This window comes from Melopsittacus undulatus, chromosome 12, assembly GCF_012275295.1.
Source record: "Melopsittacus undulatus isolate bMelUnd1 chromosome 12, bMelUnd1.mat.Z, whole genome shotgun sequence".
NCBI lineage: Eukaryota > Metazoa > Chordata > Aves > Psittaciformes > Psittaculidae > Melopsittacus > Melopsittacus undulatus.
Genome location: NC_047538.1, coordinates 11,789,021 through 11,812,290, shown reverse-complemented (window position 1 = coordinate 11,812,290; position 23,270 = coordinate 11,789,021). Strand labels below are relative to the sequence as shown.

General features: G+C 44.6%; 1 protein-coding gene across 1 annotated transcript in view; it reads right to left on the bottom strand.

The window, feature by feature from the left end:
• BICDL1 (BICD family like cargo adaptor 1) overlaps window positions 1–2,304 on the bottom strand; it is a 48,873-nt gene extending 46,569 nt beyond the window's left edge. The window contains exon 1 of the mRNA XM_031047876.2: window positions 1,972–2,304. Coding sequence (XP_030903736.2) covers window positions 1,972–2,304 — 333 coding nt within the window. The remainder of the gene's footprint in view (window positions 1–1,971) is intronic.
• Between the last annotated feature and the right edge of the window lie 20,966 nt (window positions 2,305–23,270).

The window sequence follows — 23,270 nt, the reverse complement described above, 5'->3', positions numbered from 1 at the left end:
TAGCAAAGAACAGAAACCACTGGCCCAGCACTGGCAGCGCTTGCCCATTTTTCCCAGGGCATCATTTCCCAGTGAGCAATCCCCATGGGACTTATGAAGGAAGGGGGAAATAAACCTGCTAGGAGGGAAAGAAGATTGCAGTGCTTTCATGTGAAATGGCTTTTTATTGCCTGTTAGAAACACAGGCTGTGAGGGGGATGTTTCCCTTGGGTGCCTACTGCTGATGACACACAGCCTCCCTTGCAGGGTCTGCCACCTTCCTGAGCAGGTCTGAATGTCAAAGCCCTCCAATCCTCCAGCAGCCCTCTGGCCTGCATTATCACTCAATCTTCCACCTCTTCTGCTCTGCAAAAGACGCTGTGTATTCTCTTTCTTGACCTTATCTCCAACTCCTTTCCTATGCTCCTTCCAGCCCGGTGTAGCAGCACCCTGCTTGTGTCATTCCAAATCCTTCTGCAAATTCAGGACTTTCTAGAAAACCCTCAATTGCAAGGGAAGGTTGATAAAAACAGTGGCCCAAAGCAAAAGTATTTCCCTACGTTTCAGACACTAAAAGAGCACCCTTTGCAAACGAGAGCAATGAGTATTATAAATATTGCTAATGTAGTAAGTAGGCACCAGTTCCCAGCACCAGGCCCATGACAACCATTGTTTGTAGCCTTAGTGTGGCTGGAGCAGCCACAATTTCACTTTCAGCAGTGCACTGGAAGTGCTGTCTCTTACAGCTCTGCCTCCTTCACTGCTAGGCAACGTTTAGAAAGATCCAGGGCCTTCTCTAAATGGAAGATGAAACTTCAGCTTGCTGAGGAGCAGCACTGCAGCCAACTTCCCCAGACATACTCCAATGTGATTTAGAAGCCACCAATAAGACTTGTCAATCATCTAAAAACCACTTTACTGCAAATCTGCACTATATATATAGCTCTGCTAAAGGGCCATCGTAAAGGTTGGAGTTAGGGGGAGAGGAAGAATATCAAGTTTATTCTCTTGTGATGGAGAAACCAGAACCGGGCAGTGGGGCACAGAGGGAGGCTAAACCAGCCCAGATGTGCTGAATGATTCCTTCTGCCTCTTCCTCTCCCAGCAGCCTCTCCACTCACCTGCCCTCACCCAGGTGCAGAGCTGATGAGGGTTTCTTTGCATGTAGTGATGATAGGGCAGACTGCTGTCCTCAATAGGGGAGTTTCTTGCTCCCTGAGTACCTCTCCATCCACCAGCTGTTCATTGATTTTTACACAGAACTGCTTTCTAGAAGGCATTTTTAAGAGCATCTCTGAGAAAAAGAGTGGGGGTAATAGTGGCTCACTTACATCATTGTGCAAGAGAGTTGTTCCAAAGGAGGCTGCCTGCACAAGTCTTTTTCTTTGTAATAGCTCTATTTTATCCTCAGAAATGAATAAATAGCTCAATCCACTGAGTTCCTGGCAAACAGCTCTCTCTAGATACATGTCGGTATTTTTCAGAGCAGCCAGCTAACAGAGACATATCATTAGGGCTTATCTCCTGCCATGCCTAATACTGTAGCTGCAACAGCTTAAGCACAAGGGTTACATATGCTCTGTAACCCGGTACTTGCTGTGCAAATTTAACTTCCGAGGCATTTCCGTGACGAGGTGAGCCGAGCACAGAGCACGTCTCCTCGCCCAGGTAACACCTGGGGCAAACCAGCACCCGCAGGCACCTCTCGAAGCAGGGTGCTGCAGCCCATACCTAGGCCGATCTGCCAGCTCGCAGCCGGGGAGGGGGGAGAACAGCAGATTTGTCCCCCCGGGGCCTAAAGAGCGCTTTTCCTAGACCCTTTTCCCCCCCATCGCCGCCACAGGAGCTCGGTGCCTGCCTGCCGCCCCCGGGGTGTGTCGGAGAAGGGGCACCGCTCCACGGGTGGAGACCCCGGGGGCCGCGGCCCTGACGCGGGGGCCCCTGCGGGGCGCTGCGGGCCGTGGGGAGGAAGGGAGGGCGGCGGGGCCTCACCTCCAGCTTGTCGGTGAGCTCCTTGTGCATCCTCTCGTACTGGCGGCTCATGTCCTGGTTGCGCTCCAGCAGCGCTTTGCCCAGCCGCGCCGCCAGCACCAGGTCCTTCTCCTTCTGCCGGATCAGCGAGAGCAGCTCGGGGTCGCGGGCAGCGGCGGCGGGCGGCGGCTCCGGCGGCTCCCCGGCTGCGGCCAGCAGCGCCAGCTCCTCCTCCAGGGCCAGCTCCAGGGTGGCGGCCCCGGCGGCGGCGGCGGGCAGCTCCATGCCGCCGGCGCTGTCCGCCTCCGCCGGTGCTGACCCGGCGGCGGGCAGGCGCAGGCACGGCGCCGACATGGCCCTGCGCGCCGCCGCCGCCGCTCCGCTGCGCCCCCCGCGCCCGGCCCGCGCCTGCGGCTGCTGGGCGGGGAGCGCCGCCGCCCCCGGCCCCCGCCCCCCGGCGCCGGGCTCTGCCGCGCACCGCGCTCATGGAGCGCAGGGCTCGGCTCGGGGAGGGTCAGCGGCGTGCGGAGCACGGAGCCCGCAGCGCCCGCTGGAGCCGACCCTGTCCGTGTTGCAGGCCTGAAGTGCCCCCTGCACAGCCGAGGATGGCGCTTGGCACCTCCGGGAGAGCACAGCAGTTTTCTCCTCCTTGCTGCCTGCTCCTCCGCATCTCTTGCCCGGCTCTTTAGGGCAGCAGTCGGGATCTTTCTGCTCAGTAGTTCTCCCCTGGAGAGCTGACTACAGCTTCCAACAACCACCGGGGTTCACGTGCAATTTCAGATTGTTTAGGATGTTCCCGGGTAAAATTTGCCTTAAAAGCAGCCTTAGGGAACGTTGGGAGCTGTAGTTCTGCGCACAGCACTCTTCTCTTTGGGAGGAGACTCTATAGGGGACAGGACCCGGAGGTTTTTCAGGTTTGGTGGTGTTGACTTTCTCCCCCCTTAGATCCAGGCATCACCTTAGTTTTGGGCACAGGAGGGAAGCTGAGGCAGAGTAAGGAAGGGTAAAGCTATGTATTGTGACATGTCCTCAATTTCAAGCAAGGCTTTAGCAGTCATTGAACAGAATAAGGAAACCTGTTCTTTTGACTTGTGAATTCTGCAGAAATAAATGATTACTTTTACAGCTTCTCTTTAGACATTGTTTCTGTGGGGCTTGCTTTCCTTCCTCCTACAGAAGGTCCATTTAGACCACATTGATGTGTATGCAATTGCCCCAGCACATCAATCCAAGGATGTTTTTGGCTGGAACAGTTGATGGCTGATGCATTTTTCTAGGAGGGTTGGCTCCTGCTTCCCTTCAGACCCAGGGCCCTGGAGAGCTGCTGATTATTCATAACGGTTAGAGCATGAGTTGTGGGAATGCAAAGTTCCCTTTGGCCATCTGCCACTGGGACTCAGCCTGTTGTGGGGTACCCCCCAACAGCCCTGCTAGCAGGGCTTGTGGATACTTGGCCCTGCTCCTGGCAGTGTCAGTTAGTGCTAGGGTTGCTTTTTGTTACGTGAGCACCTGCTCTCCAAAGACCAGGCAGAGACCCGGTACCTTGTGCCATGCTGCCTGCCAGCACCCACCCCAGCAAGTGAGCTTTTGACTGTTCTAACTGTGGTTTCTTTTGCACTGGTGACCCAGAGGTGACACTTTTATCTCATAGCAATTCCTCCAGGCACCCATTTTGCCAGACCTTTTGTCCTTGCAGTCAGCCGACACTTCCACTGCTGGCAGTGGGACCTGCCATAAGGCGTGATGATTTGAACAGTATTGGCCCTTTTAAAAGAACCCCCTGTTCTCTCTGTGCTTTCACAGGTTTGATCATTGCTATTTAAACACAGGAAGATGTTTAATATTTAAACTGATTGTGAGCACCTTCTGCTGGAAGCGTCTCCTACAGCAAACCAAGCCTTCTGGTGTGATTAATGAAATCTATTGTGGCATTAATTTTCATTTCTAATGCTTCTTTCAGTGTATAAACCAAAAAGAGATTATCCTGAGATGGTTTTAATCCCCCAGACAAGCTAGAAGCAAAACCCATCGCTGTAGCTATTAGGATAGGGATGGAAAAAAAGCTATTGCTTGGATGGAGAGGAAAAGCACATATAAATCAGTGCTAAGGGCTGTAGATATGCCACCATCTCGGTTAGGCGTCTCTACAAGCTTAATGTTCATTTGGGGCCTATTAATTGCAAAACATAAGTGTTATCCAGAGTACCCTGGGTTAAAGCTTTGTTTGCAGCACCACCTGTTACTATTTCCACCTAAAATCTACTGTCCTTTGAATGTAATTATTTATTTGACTCTTTAGAAAGATATTAGGTTACTGATTTTTAAATCTGATTTTATGTTACTTTACTAGTATTTTATCTTGTATGTTTTATCCCAGTCAAATATCAAATATATTTATTTGATATATATATCAAACATCAAACATCCACAACAAACTATTAAGAACACAACAGTATGGTTTCTTCACAGTCATATGGCAGCTTTATCTCTTAGGATCCTAAAATGTATTTCAGCAGAGAGCTGGGACAATTGCTGTCCTGTTTTTGTTCTTATTCCCCTAGTTAGGCCTGGTTATGTCCTTTGGAGAACCTCAGCCTAGAAAAAAGGAGAATGAGTGAAGTGAGTCAAGCAGGAGCTGGGTATTTTTAATTGCACTGAATTGAGATTCACTACTCAGGTGCTAAGAACTGCAGATAGGGAGTATTTCTTGTGGAGATATGGATCAAGCATTTCAGGCGCTGAGGCTTTTACAGCACAGAAGGTTCCTGTGTGTACAGCACAAATTATGTTCCAGCAGGGAAACCACCACAGGGAATGGCCCTTTCTGAAAATGCAAAAAAAGGCCAAACTGATTCAAGCATAGAGAACTGAGAGCAAGTACTACTGCAAGTGATGTCATCACAAACACAAACCTGTCCCCTTGTCCAGGACCCATGAGGGCCTTCTCTGTGGTATTAGGAAACAAGGTGAAAATAAAGCATTGGTATAAGAGAGTAGTGCCAGATTGCCTGTAAGAGGAGCAGTCATTCTCTTCTTGCTCAGGTGGAAAACTTACAGGGCTGTAAAAGAAAAGCAAGTATGGGGAAAAAGGACAGCACTGACTTTGTCACAAAGTGATTTCCCCTTCTTCCTTCCCCCTCTTCTTGTTTTTCCCCATCCAATGGCTGCCAAATCCAGTCAATAAGCCATGGGGATGGTTGGAGAATTTAACTCCAGGAGGAATTCAGGGCCACTGAAACAAGCAATCCAGCTTAAGCTGTGGTTATGGCACTGTGTATTGTCCTTCCTGAGGGTCAAGGAGAGGTGAGCTCTGAGCTGTGCAGGCTCTTAAAGCCCAGTGTCAAGTGTATTATTAAACTTGGTGCTTTGAAATGAATGTTCTGCCTTCCAGGGACTTCAGTGGTTGGTCTCTTTGCAAAGGGAGTGTGGCAGAGGGTCTGGACCTTTGCTGGTTACACCAACAAATACTGGCATATGTAGGACTGTATGAGTTAAGCAGGACAAAACATTTCTCACACATCAGAAAAGCTGTAAATCCAATAAATGTCCAGGTGCTTTAATCAATGCTGTGAGAGCAGCACTTGAAAAACAAGCACTGCATGGGATCATCCTGTTTAATTTGGAGTAAGGGGAGAAAAAGATGTGTTGTGGGAAAGCCACAGCCAGACCTGTAAAAGCAGATTATTGTCCTGTGCTTTTCAAGGTAACTGTGGTAAGAGAGGAATTCCCATCAGTATCCTTAATCTTCCTGTCAGTGGGCTGACCCCTTCGAAGGGAGGTGGCACAAGCTCTCAGGTTTCTGTTGCTGTGCACTCTCTCCCTCCCTTCTGAATGATTAATTGCTTTATTCTCCTCTTTGCTTTACTGCACTGTATTTCTGACAAATGCTTTAGTTATTCTGGTTGTTTGTGTACCTCCACGCTGAGGTGTTTCAGTGTGCCAGAACCTCCTTCTGCTGCAAGATGGGCAGCAAGAGGTGTAGGCAGCCTAAGAGGGTTTGCTCAGAGCTTGCAGTTACCTAACTGAATAATTAAAGGCAATACGTGTCTTGCTTTTGAAGCAGCCCAGGACTGCAAAGCCAGAGACAAGGCTCATGTGTGACCTTCTTTCTCTTTGCTTCTGTAATGTCCAAACCTATCTGGTATGCGTGTGCCCAGGTTTTACCTGGGGCTGGGTAAAGGAAATTCAAGACAGGAAAGTATATTTACAGAGGTTGGTAAGGGAGAAGAGAACAGAATTTCTGGTTGAGTGGAAGGGAAAAGAAAGGGGTTGTGTTGGCCAAGCAACCTGTTGTAAAATAAAGACCATCCTGAATCTTCCTGAGACTCCAGGTCTCCACTGAGTTTCTAGCAAGTTTGTTGTTTCCCAAGGTTAGCAATATTATGTCAGTTAGAGCAGAAGCAGCACTTTTCCACCAAGGTGACCCATATCAGAGTCAGGGGAAAAATCCCTTGACTGCTAAAGGGATAGAGCATGTCCTGAGTGACTCAGGACTGCCTAAGGACAGAGCCAACACCACACTGTGCTCACCTCATTGCCTGCCTGCAAGGAGCAAGGTGTGAAAGGGAAGTTTTTGACTTGTTAGGTGGCGTGTATGAGCATCATGCTGAGACATCTATGACTTAGAGTCATAAATACTTTGTATTACAGCTTTTAAGCACTTTGAGGTGTGATGTTTGGAAGCATGCTCTAATGGTCTCTTCAGAACAAAGCTGGCAGTGCTGGGGACAAGCACAACTCCTCTGGAGCTAGTGGAGTTGCATGGACAGTATTTCAGTGCAGCTGACTTGTCTGTAGCACCACACCAGCAGTTTGGCTTTGTTTCACACATGGCTCTAACCACCCATACCTGCTGCTTTGTACCCAGGACCCCTTCCTGACATAACCATGATCCAGGTAGACTCTGGATGTGGGACCCTCTTACTGGGACATCTTCCAACACTTACCCCAGGAGGACTCAACATCCTTCCATACTCTTGTGCCAGCTGCAGGGATTGCCACCATGTGCCTTCAGCATCCTGTTACAGACACATGCTGAGGTCCACAGGAGCAGTAAGGATGTAATGGCTCCATGGGTAGATGCAGATCTACATCTAGACTATGACTGGGGCTGTTTTTGAATGAAATAGGTTTTTTTCAGCAGTGGCTCTGAGTTACTCACTTTTGAACCTTACAACATGACAATGTTTGACAAAGTCTTTGTGGAACAACCACTCCTATTGAAAAGGAAAAGTTAGCCTGTGCCTTTGCTCATATGAAGACAGACTTAGTGAGATGTTCTTGCTTGTGTTTCCTCATAGGAAACCATTAGGTCCTTAAATTACCTGTCATGGTGTTGGCCAAGGAGTTCTCCAACCATTAAATGATTGGCCATGACTTTGTGGTTTCTTGCAGGGGAAAAATACTTGTTCAGTATTGCTATCTGCTTCTTATGGATATGCTGCACACTGTAATTAGGAATGATTGTTGGATTGTAAGTGACCATGTTGACATGAAACCATCTTGGCTTTAATGCTGTCTCCTTCACTCACTGGTGGTCAATGATTTCATGGCAACTCTGCCAGGTATTTTTGCTTCATTGAGCAGTTATGTTGTTATGGGAACTGGTATTCTATAAATGATCTGAAGAGAGGCCTCATTCACTTCTTGGGAAAAAAGTTTGAAAGTTGAAAGTACAGGATAACCAGGTTTTAATTAGCTCTATATTTATTTGTGTGATGACTAATCCTTAGGGCCCATTAACTCCTTTGCAAATCCCAGCAGTCTTTGTCAGAGAATGTGTGACCAGTGGATATGCACAACTGAAGTTGAGCTGTTCCTGACTGTGTTTAGGTGACACCCCCCGCAGACCTTGCCAGACTGGGAGAACATTTGTGTGTTCCATCTGCAGGGCTCATGAGCTCCAAAAACCCTTGCCCTGGCTGTGTGCTGGTCAATGCTGCATGTGGCTGTGGCAGGAAGGATGGGTCTTTTTGCCTTCGAGACCAAGATTTATGGGGGACTGGACAATGCAAGGCATTATCAATCTGATAAAATGCTCAATCATTTAAACATTTCAGAGAGGCTGTGTGTCTAACAGTTTCCATCCCATCTACTGCTATCTTTTTTTTGCCTTCAAATAAAGGAATGGCCAACCTTGAGTGGTTTTTGGTTTGGGGTATTTTGTCCAAAGTCTACACTTTCAACTGGTGCAAAGGAATCCCCTTATTTACTGACCCCAAGCACCTGGAAAAAATCACAGAGCCTGAATTGTCACATCATAGAATCATAGAATGGTTTGGGTTGGAAAGATCATCTAGTTCCAATTTAAGATCACCCAGTTCCAACCCCCCTGTCATGGGCAGGGATGCCTCACCCTAGACTATGTCACCCAGTGAGGAGCTTGACAGTGGTGCCCTGTTGGAGGCATCCTGATATGTGCAGCATGAAAGCTTTCTGAAAGAGCTTTTGCAGCAGCCATTACCTATGGGAGGAGCAGCATTTCATCCCCAGAGCTGTTTCTTCAGCATGTTTCAAGAGCAAGAACAACAATAAACAAGTAGGTGGAAATCCATTGAAGTAATTCAGTTGCTCTTGGCTAGGGGAAGCTCATTCTGCATGGCTGAGGGACCCTGTATTAGCAAGAGTTAGTGCTATTCCCCAGTGTCCTTCTCCTTTTCATGCTTTCAAGCTGTAGTTTCTTTACTTCTGTTTCTTTTAAACAATTTAGGTACTAAAAAAAGCATTGTTACCTTATACACATTCATCCTAAGCCTGAACTTAAAGGCCTGGTCTTTTTGGCATCCAGATGCAGTTGCAGGGAGGGGCAGACAGGGAGAGATGTCTATCAGTGTGTGCTTTGGTAACAGGTTCTTACTTGGAAACATTCCTGTTTTTCACCTTACCCATATCAGTTCAAGCTGGCAAAGCCAGGTATTGCCTCTTAATGCTGAACAGATATGGAATTGCTTCATAGCATTTACTAAACACTAGCTCACGAAAACCAGGTGAAATGGGTGTTCAGAAAGAAACCAACACTAAAAAATGAATGAAAGAAGTAACAAAACTTAATATTTAAGTTGGAGAAGTCCAAATGGCTTTTATTGAAAATGCTCATCCCTCCTGAAATACCTTATGGAATGTGAAGCATCTGTGAATACCACAGGACAGGGGCCACACAGGGACATCAGCCTGGCCCCAGGAAAAGGGGCTCTGCCTGGTGGTTCAGAGCAGGAACCTGTCCTCCTTTTGGCTCTGGAGGGCACCTGGAAATCTGTCTTTCCTCTGTTGCCCTGGGCCATGGGGAGCACTGCAAGCATTAGGAAGAAAGCTTCCAGATGAGAAACTGTTTCCCTGAGTAGTGGGGTTTAATGTGGGGGGTTGTGATCAATCTTGCTATAAAAATACCCAGGGCTTAATCTCTCCAGAATGATGAAAATCCTGCATCTTCTTCTTGAAGCTTCTGGTTTCTAAATCCCCTTCAGTTTGTCAGCACCTTTCTGCTTCACAGAATGGAGAGCTGCCAGACTGGTGTCTCATCTCTCTAGGGTCTGCTGCCCACGTAGCAGGGAGTACATTCACATTCAAACCAGCACGCTTGGTGATGCGAGAGCGCCCATTGGCTTCAGCTGGCAGTAAAAGAGATTTGTTTGGTGGGGTTTTGTTATAAATGTGGTTGCATATTGCTGTATGAGGATAATTCACAATGAAATGAAACTTGTAACTAGTCCTTTCCATTTTAAGCTCATATTTATGTATTAGAATTTTCAAGAGAAAAAAGAATTGCCAAATAATAGCTAAGACAGACTGCTGAATCATGGGTATTGGTTTCTGTTGTTTAATTACCTACAGGCTGCACAAACCTGCTGGAAAGACAATTGCAGAACTTCCTATATTGTGCTTCAGCTCTCCTTCTTCTGGCAAATGCCTTTCTTTAGGATTAAAAAGTAAATTATTTTCCATCGTTTATACTGCTCAAGAAGATTAATGCATCTTTTCTCCCTGTTTGGGGACTTGTATCACTAACAGAAGCATGATTTTGAAAACTTTTTTGTCTGCTTTACTGCTAGCAGAAGAACTCTGTACAGCACTATGCAAAGATCCCTTAATATTATACATGTGATGTCATCTGCTTCTCAAAAGGCAGCACAACCAGACTTTCCTAACCTTGCACACCATTTCTTCCTGTAGTGTCTGCTTTCCAAGGAGCCCAAAGATCCTTGTAGAAACTATAATGAGGTGCATCTTGGGGTAACACTGTCCTGTGGTCACTGTTCCCCTGTCACAGAGAGATGAAGACTAGAGAAGAGAAGTTAGCAGTAAGTGGCCAACAGTTCCCAATGCTAGGTCACATACGTGTCTGATGCTGAAGATGCAACCTATAGTCTTAGCCCTTACATCTCAATTTATCTTGAAGAGCCAAGTCATGAGAGGAAAACAAGAGATCATGTTAGTGTCTTCCTCTAATGACCACACTTCTTTGGTTTTTGAGACAGACTCCTGAGGACCAAGGAGGGAGAGGCTATAACACAGCTAAAGTCACAGATGAGTAATGGCGATGGTATTGAAAGAGCTGAATAAAACATGAGCAAGAGAGAAGGCTGCAGCTCCAAAGAACTTGAGATCAAATCATGACACATGGAAAGCATGAAAGTGATTAGTCTTAGATACCAGAAAGGAGAAGGAGAGTGAATCCCCATTACAATAATTTTACTGGTCAGTTTTTAAACGGTGAGAGAAATTGTGCTTGTAATTTAAAAAAGACAAAGTGTTTCTTTATTCCTACTGGAGGCCCTAATTCACATTAGCTGTAAATGTGTTGGGACAGAAAAATCAAAGTGTCTCAGTGCTGCGAGGCGCTCTCATCATATCATAGTGCCTTTTGAAGCTGTAGCTCAGTGATTGATTAGAGGAGATCTAATTAACTAACTACATTATAGGAAAAAAACAACCATGAAAGAAGTTGTGATACTCTGGGTATCACACTCATCACAATCTTTGCTCTGCTGCATGGGTGTGGGTGTTCTATGGAAAAGCCAAACCTTCATTCAATATATGACCTGAAAATAAACCTGAACAGTTTCCTCTCTCTTTTTGTTTTGCCTTTTCCATACGATTTCTCTGCATACTTCTAGACATTTCAGGAAGTGCATAGACCATATTCATCACTAACATATTTAGCATTAACTATTTATATCTAATATTCACCCACACATGATCTATATGGGGGGGAAATATGGATATGAATATTACCTTAATAAAGTATCCTCTATTCTCGTTTCTCATTTTAAATTTTGCTTTATAGATTCTGTGCTGCAGAGACTAGGCAAGCTCAGTCCCGTCAGGAATGACAGCTATGAGCACTTAGTGCAGCCTTGGCCTGAGTCCACAGTCAGTTTCTCCCATGGAGCATGTGAAAGCAGTATGACCTGAAACATGACAAAGGAGAGAGGTGACAAACAATAAAGCCAAATGTTATTCATTGGGATTGATGAACACTTTGATGTGCTGTTGTAAAAGGATACAGAGATCATGAGCATATTTTGCTCTCTTCGATGCAGAGACTATGATAAAACTCTACAGCAGTTCAGGCTCTCCAGCAGAGTTTGCTTTGGCTGATTGCCCTTTCATACCTGTTGTGCTTTGGACTGTGGTTCTCTTCTCTCTTGGAGATCAGGTTGTTTTATAAAGCTTCTAGACCTTTGCCTGACTAGATCTTTTGAACTACATGGAATCAACCTTGTAGGGCAGGAAGCCTTCTCGCATGCATTATTCCAGGGCTGTGGGCTAGCTTGCGTCATCTCCCCACATGCCTGGGTATCTGGTTTCTTTCAGAAACACTTTATTATGAAAAGAACATCTTAGTTTAAATGAATATAAATTTTAATAATCCTTTTTTAGGTTAGTGTCAGATACAGCTTTATGGCAAGAACTTAATTCATGTTTGTATTTTCCCTCACTGTTTTGATTCAAAGACATTGCCTCCAGAGATTAATATTGCTTCACCAAATGTATGTTTAAATGAAGAAATTTCAGCAAAGGCCAAAAGGGAGGGAAGTAACTACCTTTTAAAGCATTATTGAGTATCCTCCTGAAAGAGGCTATATGGCTTCCCTGTGCCACGTAGTCTGGCCCAGAGCTAGTAATTCTGGCTATTCCCTGGGTTGGTTTTGTGCTATTCAGTGTCAGTGACAGGTAAGATATCCACTGGATCAGTTTTACTCCATTTTTTAACCCCAAAAGAGTAACCTAGATAAAAAAAAAAAAGAAATATTCATGGGTTTGCCCTTCAAGTGTTTTTGTTTGTTCACTGTTTCAGAAGTTACTCTGTTGGAAAAAGAAGATGCTTCCATATAAAACAATACGTCTGCAAAGCTCATTAAATACTGTCTTATTCTTTGGAGGACACCAACATCCTTTTCCTGTGCAGAAGCCTTCCTAGGACCTTGCTGTAGGCATGAACAGTAAGAGCAGGCTGCTGTGATTTTTATTGTCTGCACATGTGCCACCCTTAGTTCCTTCCCTTTTTCTCCTGGTGACTTACTAGATCCACAAGTAACCTGAAGTGCTGTAGCCATCAGAAATTGGGAAATCGTTCAGCAGCACAGTTGGTGGTTAGGCTGAGAGTCTGCCCTAGCTGAAGGGGGAAAAGGCTGGTGGGTGAAGGAGGCTATTTTATTTATGGAAACCATTTCCTCAGCTGTTGCAGAATTAGTTCTTACCACTGGAAAGAGAATCTGTGTCATGGTTTAAGCCCAGACAGCAACTCAGAACCACGCAGCCTCTCGCTCACTCCTCCTCTTCCCCCCCCCCCCCCCCCCCCCGGAGGGATGGGGAGGAAAATCGGAAGAGTGTAAATACCACAGGTTGAGATATGAGTGGTCCAGTAACTAAGGTATAACACAAATCTCTACTGCTACCACAAAGAATAATGACAAGGGAAATAACAAGGGGAGAGAATATAAAACTAGAAGGGGAAAAGGAAAACAATAAACACAAGTGATGCACAGTGCAATTGCTCACCACCCACCAACCGATACCCAGCCTGACCTGAGCAGTAATCTGGACCTTCTGGGTACCTCCCCTCAGTTTCTACCCTGGGCATGATGTACTGTGGTATGGAATACCCCTTTGGCTAGTTTGGGTCAGGTGTCTCTGCTTTCTTCCAGCTTCCCATGCCTCTCCTCACTGGCAGAGCATGAGACTGAAAAGTCGTTGGTCAGAGTAAACAGTACTGAGCAACAGCTAAAGCCATCGGTGTTATCAGTGTTGTTCCCAGGCCGAAAGTCAAAACCACAGCACTCCACCAGCTACTAAGAAAGAGAAAAATGACTGCTATTGCTGAACCCAGGACAATCTGTAATAAAGGAATCTATGTATTTGGAAAAGTGCCTTGCTCTGAGTTTCAAATAATGCTTTGTTTAAAAAGCTGGAGTTTTATTTGTATTTATAGAAAATGAAACCAGGGGTTCCCTGTGCTAGCATGTGCCCTGGAAGTGATCTTTCAGCCTTTTGTGTCTACCATTTTAGAATGCTTCTATTTAACTTTGTCTGGCTTTCTGCTGCTATTAATTGTATCTATTAGTCGTTAGTCTGTTAAACTCTTCTCATATCTCACTTCTTTGGAGAAGAAAAGTCATTTGAAATAGTTGGAGAATGCTGGCTCGGCAAGTGATTGTCTTTATAAAACAGAACCATTATGTTCCTCTTTATTTACAATAGTTGTAAATGGAAATGCATCTATTGTTTGTGTTTCTCTGAAATTACATATCAGACTTTCAGACACCTGAAGACCCATTATCATCTCCATCAGCTTTGTGTTGTTTTGTCTATGACAGAAAATGTCCTTCATTGGCCTTTCAAAGAAACAGTGTCTCATCAATTGGGAACCCATTTAGGATTCATTTCATTCAGCAGATCATTAGAATACATATGGCACTTGCAGGGAAAATCAAACCACGTGGAAACAGTAAAGCCTGGCAGTTTTGCCTCATCAACAGTAACAGTCCAGCAGCTAGGGGAAAAACAAATGATATTTTTAAATTCTGAAGCCTATCAACATTTACCCAAACTGGTTTTTGTATTTTTAGCCCATCACAAAAATACCAATAGTTAGGATTCTTTTTTGGGGGCAGAAAGGGGCGAAAAGACAAACAGCTGCAGGGACTTGTGGCAGCTTCGGCTTCTTTATTTTGTTTGACCTGATTTAACAAGCTTCCTCTGTTGAAATATCATAGTCTATGTTGGGAATTCTGTCAGGAAGCACAATATGTGCAGTGTGGGTGAGGAAGCTCGCATCAACTGTCAATGAAGATCAATTATAGGAATTATTGAATTACACATTAGATAAGAAGCAGATGACTCCTTTTTGCACGCAAGTGCGGTATTAACTATTTTTGTCTGAATTAAAATACAGCCATATAAGCACTGAAAATCTGTCCCTGAGCCTCACAACCTGCCCAGGCTCATTGATTATTTTATGCTTTACGATTCAAGTCCTGCAGTCTTGTGGCTTTGGTGTGAAGCATTGTACAGAGAAAGCATCAATCTCCTAACAACCTACAATTTATATGCAGCTTGGGCAGAAATAGCCCCTTCCAAAAGACTTGTCAGGGATGAAAAGGAAGATGTTATTTAGCAGTTGCCATATTCTGATGTGTTGATACTCCCGATTCATGCTGTGGGACTTGTGTGTCCTTCTGCTGGTACCACAGCTGGGTGGTTGATGACAGGGTGGTGAGACAGGCGGTTCCTGCACCTTCATCCTTTATAAATACCTTTGTATCGGCCTGTTTATTGGATCTTTTTGAATGTCCAGATGGCATTTTTGCCCTAAGAGGCTATATGTAAGTGGGAAGACTGGTTCTAGAATAGCCATCCTTTAGCAGACTCTACACAGCTGCTGAGCAGCACTGCCAGCAATGCCTGTCTGTGCCTCTGGTGCAGTTTAGTACTGAAGAATCTCAGCTTGGCAAAACAGAAAGCGAGTAGGATTTAAAGAACTCTTTTCAAGAGGAAAATAGCTGTTCTTAGTCACAGGAACTAGATGATATATCATCTTTTGATGCTTTCTGAGGTACTGAAAAGCATCAGAATGAAACCCAGGAGAATATAGAGAGAAGTGCAACAAACTGCAGTGCCCATGCAAATACTCTTTTATTCCAGCATCCTGTATTCTGAAATGTAAAAATCTTTCTTTCCTAATATCTGTTTCTGATAGATTGAGTTGATGCAGAACCCAAGCTCCTCTGCTGTTTTTACTGTTGTTTTCTGGAGGATTTTAGGTGGTAGCTGGTGTTCTGCTTTAGAAGAGGTGTTAACAAATAACTACTGAGCATAGAGTGTTGGGGGTTTGTTTTTTGTCATTTTGAGGTTGGCTATTAGGCTTTTCCTAATGATTGCTTGATATGAAAAGCTGAGTACTTTCTGCTTCATGTTTAAAAGGCTTAAGAATTGTAATACCCCAACAGGGCTGCACCTCTACCTTTGTTTCCAAGAAAGTAGTTGCTATGAGCTGTTTTCATCCACTGGCATAATTAAATGAATGCTGCATCTGATCCATTTCAGAACTTCAGAGAATCAATGCACAAGACTCATTGCTCTGAAGAAAACTGGATAGTGGAGTGCTGGGAAGAGCAGAAAGGAGAAAATATTCCACTTCAGTACTTATGTAATTCTTTCAATTATAGAGGAATTTGAAACAGCATAAAAACATCTTTTATTAAGAAGCAATTTCAAACTTGAAGCCCATCCTGCAGTACTTTAAAAATACAGAGAAAAAAAAGAAAAGGAAAAAGAAAGGTAGCCTTAACCCTTGTTTTGCAGGAAATGTTTATTCTCTTTTGCATGGAGTTTCCATTCCTCTTTTAAGACTTGTATTTTAGTATCCAGCCTGTGGCTAAAAATAACTAAATGCAATTCACTGGCAGACCATGAACATTGCATCACTGCACCAACCTCCCACCATGCTTTTGTGTGTGTGTGTGTTTGTTTGATGAAGTACACACTGGTTTTGTAGCCTTCTCTTTCCAGGTGGCAAGGGAAATTTAGAAGTGTAAAGAACAACATGAGCCAGGCCCGTCCCCATCAGGAATGGTGAACAGTGCTCCAAAAAAGTGTGATTTGACCATGCAGGGACCTCCAGAGCAGCCAGAAATTGTCATTCAGTTCCCATATGAACATGAAGTTACTTCACTGTTTGTCAGTGTTACCTCTTAATCACTTATTCATCACAATTCTTACCATGGCAAAGCTGTTTAAAAATCAGAATCCCACAACAGTCACTGTAAAATATTTCTTGGCCTCCAAGCAAAAGAGTATAGAACTAATTCTAGAAGAATTAAATAAAGTAACATGTAGGCTGTCATTGCTGAGTTCTTCAAGACAGGAATGAACACACCCACTCAGAGCAAGAACATCTTAAATCTGTAAAGTACCAAAATCGTGATTCCAAATTAGAAAATAGACAGGCAATCACATCTAAATTTCTTTCAGTCTTACCTGTAAGAGTCCTTCTACATCAAGGCTGTCATTGCCTCATCTGATGCCTTTATTTATACTCTGAACAAAGTGCTGCTATTGTTCTTTCCTACCCTATTCATTGTTGCCACCATGACTCTCAGGCTGCAGTGCACAGATTACTGTTTACCGGAATTATTGGAATAAATCTTCAAAAGGCAATGGAATTCCTTTCAGGTTCAGTTACATGAGGAAGCCAAGTCTACCTCTGTATCTTAATCTATTTTAATACTTACTTTTGATGCTTCAGCCTGACAGCATTTGTTTTACTAAACTGGGTGTAAGAACGTGTGGTTTTATTTTGCTTGTAGATAACAACTCTTGGATCTCCTCAGTATGTTGTAGCTACATCTGTCAGCCAACACCAGGCTGCAGGAAAGCACCTTCTATTTCCCAATGACTTCTATAGCAGCAACAGGGGCAATTGCCTCAGTGTGTGGATTTGGTATGAGCAGGCTCTTCCCAACTGAACTGGAGTTTGCAACTGGTGTTGAACTGACCTGTTCAAAAAGCCCCAACACACTAAACCCAAATGAACAAACATTCCTGTTTCAAAAAGGGGGATGTTTTCCACTCCAGTGGAAAAGTGATTTAGTGATGCTTCCCTCCCCAGGTGGCTGCCTGCCATTTCTCATCTCACCTTACTTATTCCAGAAAACTCTCTAACAAAACTAGACCAGTTCTTCCCAGAATCACAACAGTATTAGTGACATACAAGTATCTTTCTTTCAACACTATCTTAGCTAACTCTTAAATCAGATTCTTACACCCTTCTGGAAGTCAGCCAAAGAGCTTTATGGGTAGAAATGGCTCTGCCATTTGTCTGCATAGGAGATGTGTCTGGCACATCCAAGTTTCTGGCTGATATCAGAGACAGATATCAACAAAGACACTACTACTTATATTAAAACAGAATGAATCTTGATCTCGCATTCCCTTGAATGATGGTCAGACTTCCAGTTTCCAAATATAGCACATGGACTGGATTGAGTCAGAGATTCTTTCACACAAATCAGGATACACAATGCTCTTCAGCCCACAGGAGGGTGGAGAATGCCAGGTTTCTAAATGGAGTTCCAACACATGGCAATGAAGCACTTATGAGCATCCCACAAGCAAGCAAATCATTGTTGTAGTAAACTGAAGGGATTTGTTGGTTTAAAGCAAGGAAGAAAGTCCTCCTGAGAGCATCCAGAACTCATTCACCCTAGAACCAAAATAAGATTAGATTCTAGTAATATGTTTGAATTGTTCTCTCAAAAGAATTAGGTATCTTCACTATAAAGGTATGTCAGTCCATATTTCTTTTGAAATCTTGGTAAACTATACTTTATAAGTATATTATATTATAAGTATTATAAGGCTGTCATTTACATGAATACCATATCTAATCTCCAGAATAATTGAGCATTTTGTTCCATGCAATTTCCAGATGCTAAACTGCCCCTGTCCCAGTCTAGGCTTTATCTTAACACAGAGTTCATCACTGCTTGCCTTTCCATGGCAATAAAAACATCCAGATAGTTCTTTAGCTACATTTAAAACAAAACATCTATTACAGTTGCTCAGCTACTTTGTCAGTTTTGCTTTAATTAACCCCCTGTCACTTGTTGCTCTGCAACATGTAATTCCCATTGACAATTCCATGACAAATTCAGTTTTCAGCTGCTGCAGGAGACGTTAATGTGAACGCATCAATATTGATGTGTCTTGACAGATCGTGAGGTTTAATAAATTGCTTTCTCTAAAACAATTTTTGTGGAATCAGGGGTATTCCTGCAATAGCACAAAGGAAGCCTGGAGCTGAGATATGTAAAAGAACAATTGCTTTTGCACTGCATCTGAAAGTTAATCAATTATTTCTCCAGCAAGGCATGAGGTATTTGTTTTAGGATAAATGTTATGATCCAATTCAGTTCCCATTTCATTTTGGTCACTTTAGAAATTCAGTGCAATTGTGTTTTGGCTTATGAAGAAATTCAGCATCTGGATGTATGTTAGGAGAGTTTGGTAGCAAAAGCTGGGTAGGCACTGACCAGCATGTAGTGGAATGAGGAATCCTCAGGACTGGGATGAGGTCTGACAAGCATTACATGTCTGTGTTTTTGAAATGAGAGATGATGGCCATGTATCTGCAATGGAGGCTACCATGTGGATTTAACCCACTGTTTTACTGGATTTTACCTCTAAATATAAAGCAATGTATAAAAACCCCAGTGAACATTAGCACTTATATAATACTGTTATTAGGTTGCTAATACAAATGAAAAAGGCCTTTAATATTTCAATCCAAATAACCTTAAAGGACATTATCAGAGGCAACTCTGTACCTAACTTCTAGTGGAAGTCAATGGGAGAAAAACCTAACAGCCATTCAGGTCTTTTAAAGTTTCCTTTCTTTTGTGCTTGTTCTAGGAAAATGATTGCAGAGTGGTCTTCTTCCAGAAATTCTGAGGAGGAATTCTGCTCAAGGAAAGACAACGTCATTCTTTTCCTAGCAATTGTTTCTTTGCCTTCACACCTTTCTCTCTCATTCAGAACTGTTATTCGTGAAGATGTATTGTGCAAATGTTTCTACCCCCTGTAGTGTGCATGACTATTATATCTAAATTTGGGTATTTGGGGATAATTTGGGAAAGTAAGAAAAGTGTGCCTAGGATCTAAAGATTACTTAGGTCCCGTTAAGTGATGGTGAGAGCTACTGCTGGCATTCAAGTCAGCCAAGTTCAACCCTGAATTTTGATACAGAAAGTGGTAACCAGCTATAACCAGAGTTAGGGCTAGGGAGAAGAACCATAGAATTGCAGAATGGTTTGAGCTGGAGGGACCTTAAAGATCATCCAGTGCAGGAGCTTGGTTTATTACAAGAGTTCTTAAATACTTGTGAGTTAGAGACAGGGATATAGCTGATAGGGGGCATTAATTTTTTGTTTTCATGGGCATATAGATCAGGATGGTAAAGGCCATCTGTAGCATTCAACAAAAGAATCACTGAAACCAAGAATTTATTTCTGGGGTCCACATCCTATGGAAGCCTAGGTTGGTAAGTGCTACCAGTGTACATGAATAATTAGCATTAACATTTGGAAACAATGGAGCTGAAGAGATTTCCATGTAGGAAAATTTTGGTCATGCTTAGCTCTTAGATTTGTGATAGCGCAAGCCCTTTTAATTGCCTTCTAGCCATATGTAAATCTTGGGAAGCGAGCATCCTGGGAGCAGTCACGAGCATTTTGCTGCTCCAAAGATGAAGATATTTAAGAGTGATGCTGATGTAAATACAGGAGTTCACAGCCAGAAGGTGTTAAGGGGGATCTGGCATCTTTCTGCCCATTAAAATATGGCAGTGTTATTTTGGATGAGAATCCAAGTGCTGGGTTCTTGGCAAAAAGCTGGCATACCTGCATGCCTGATCTTTTCCTTTTCCATTAACTTGGTGTCTAATAGACCCTGAGCAAGGACGTTACAGTGAGAAGCAATCTTTGGAATGCAGTCACCTTGGTGCGCTATTCAACAGCAGGAGGGAGGGGAATTTTGGCCAAGGAAATAAAATGAAACCACTACTCTTACAATAAAAATGCCACACAGATGGTAACCAATTCAGTGCATGGTAAGATGTCAAAACATGTTGAGCACCACACTGGGACCTGTTTAGGGGAAATCTTAGAGCTATTTATTCTGTTACGCTTTTGAATGACCTATTAATTTAATAGCAGGGAAAAAAAGTCCTTGCTTTGTACAATTGCAGGTCTGCTGCTGATCCCTCAGTTTAAGTGAGTTTATTAAGTGAGCTGTCATAATCAAGGAGTGGTATGTAATCTGACCATTACAAAGACATAGTGTGCTATGAATGCTCATGAGAAAGAAGATCACAAGTATGAAGCAATCATTGCTTTCACACTGAAGACTTCAGAGCAGCAATTTAAATTGTTCTTCTGAAATACATGTTCTTCTCAATGTTCTTCTGAAAAGGTATTTATTTATTTATTTGTTACCTGAGACATCACAAATGGGTAATGAGGTTTTAGCATGGAAACTGCGCAGCTTTTCCCTTTCTCCTCTGCTCCCTCCATCAGCCACTGCAGCTTCTTAACGTTTGACAACAATTGTGGTGCAGCTGTATTTTTATGCTACTACTTAATTTTGCTGGTAGACATTCTTGTTTATGTGAGTCTCTTACATAAAGAAGAAAAACCAGTAAGTGGTCTTCGATCACATGGCTGCTTCTAGCAATGTATTTAAGGGCCTTCTTAAACAGAACTAATCTAACGTGAGCCCTCACCTAAATTATAAGGAAAATTGTACCTGTCCCAAACCATGCTTTTAACAGCCAGCTTCCTCGCTTGCAAGCACTCAACAGTATGCAAAGAAATCTTTATTTATTAAAAAATAAGTGCTAAAACATGAAAATTGTAGTAGCTGAACTCATACTATTGTTGGGCCCACTGTGCAGTTGAGAGGCTGGTTCCCCATCTGAGGCAGACTTTGCTGGGGGTCCAGCACTGGTGGTGTTGTTGCCGAAGGGAAAGTGCTACCTTTTTATTTGAACAAGATAATGGGAACAATATGAGAATGAGCTATCAGGAAGAGAACCCAGCTCTTCCTCTTCCTCCGTTTTCCAGATCTAATATTCAGATGTGGTAGTTTCCCAGGTGGCATCATAAACATTGTGGATACAGAATAGGAATTTTGGCAATTAAGAAAAAAGAGGGGCCTAATGACATTTGCATGGGAGAAGGGGAAAGGCAGAGAAGCCTAAAGCGAGACTTGGAGCAAGTGGAAGATGTCCCTGCCCTGTGGCAGGGGTGGTGGAATGAGATGATCTTTGAGATTCCTCCAAACCCAAACTGTTCTATTATTATGATGGTGAAGTTTTCCTTGTTTGGGTGGCAGACAATGAAACTTCTCCAAAATCTAGGACAGAGTACCCTTAGACATGACAGGGTTCTCAATACTAAGGCAGGATGTGGTATTGTACTAACATGCGCTAGCCTGAAAACTGACCAGTTTATGAAAAGGAAGCTCTTTCTTGCCCTTCTTTTATAGAGCTGATCTCTCCTGTGCAATGCGGTTGGGGATGAGACATGGGCAACAACAGTGACCTGAGTGAAATCCAAAAAGCAAATTGGCAGTGCAGACAGTGGACAATAAATTAGATTTAAAAAAAGTCTTTCAGGTTTAATAACTTGAAATGAACACAGATATGGAAGTTTGAGACAAGAAATACACCAAAAATCTGTCAGTGTTCCAGGGGTGGACTGGAAGAGGTGGGAAGCACAGGTCTGTAAAACGATTTGTATAAAGCCATAATATAACAAATCCATCAGTGCATTATTTTATCAGCGAGATGCCAAGCCAGTATTAGTGTAATTAAACTGGTTGCTGGATAGCAAAACATCGTGGTTTATGTCACTACACAGCAACCTGTTCATTTTTAAGGCACCCCACCCCCTAGCTCCTGTTAGCAGCTTTACATCCTGCCGGGATGCTGTGTGACAGTGACCTGTCCTCGGAATAGCACCTCGCGGTTTGCAGAACTGTGCTGTTTGCAGATAGCATCGATGTTTCGTGCTGCTGCTCCCCACTGACATCACTGCACGGATCCGCCGCGCAGCAAGGTCATGCTGCATTCCACGGCACATTCTGATGGATGGCACGTAGGCACTGTGGAGGGGATGCCGAGCTGGAGCGTTTCTCCGCTGCTCCCCTTGAAAGCCAATTACCTTGCGGATGAGTAACACGGCCGCATGTATCACACACGCACAAAAGGTCAAATACATTGCAGAAAAAAAGCTTAAGGCTTCTGAAAACATCTCTATTTTCCGGGGCTTAGCTGCTGCCAACTATGCCGTGTAGTCTATGGTTGAACCAGCTCCATCCAGAGCCATTAAGAATGAGTCATTTCTGTGTTTTAACCTCTGCCGAAGGCGCAAGGATTGAACAGAAGCAGCGCTAACCCGCAGGCCAAGCCGCAAACACTTCATGGAACCGGCAGCACCAGCACCCGGCAGCCGCCACCTGCTCCGCCCGAGCAGGGGCCGCCCCTCGCGGGCTCACCGCAGGCCCGGTGCGGAGGGGGGGACACCCCGGCCATGTCCTGTCCCGGTCCCCCGGGAGGCAGGCGGTTACAGCCGTTAACGGCCCCGCCCCTCCCACCGCCGTCCCCAAGGGTCCTCAGCCCTCCTCTAGGGACGTTGTGCGTCCTCATCACTGCGCTTCCTGCCAGCCCGGCCTGGCGATTGGCTGAGGCGGGTGGCGTCATCGGAAGTGCTCATTGCGGGGCACGCCCCTGGCTCCGTTCAAACCTGACTGGCGGTAAATTGGGGTGGAGGTGAGGGGAGTGCGGGGTGAGGGGGAGCGAGGGGCTGAGGGGGGAGCGAGGGGCTGAGGGGGGAGCGAGGGGCTGAGGGGGGAGCGAGGGGCTGAGGGGGGAGCGAGGGGCTGAGGGGGGAGCGAGGGGCTGAGGGGAGAGCGAGGGGCTGAGGGGGGAGCGAGGGGGGAGCGGGGCTGAGGGGGGAGCGAGGGGCTGAGGGGGAGCCAGGGGCTGAGGGGGGAGCGGGGCTGAGGGGGGAGCGGGGCTGAGGGGGGAGCGGGGCTGAGGGAGCCGCCGCCGTCGGGGCTCTCCGCGCTGTCACCATTCGTTCTCCCGCCGTTCCCAACACACTGCTCGTTCTAATAAATGCTGTTTCTGAGGAAATAAAAACCTTGTTCGTGTTATAGCCTCTCATCGCCTTGTTTTACCTCGAGTTAGCTGTTCAAGTACCTCCGCTTGAAAGCCCCCGTTCTGTTTTCAGGTGATCTTTTACACATGATAACCTGTAAAG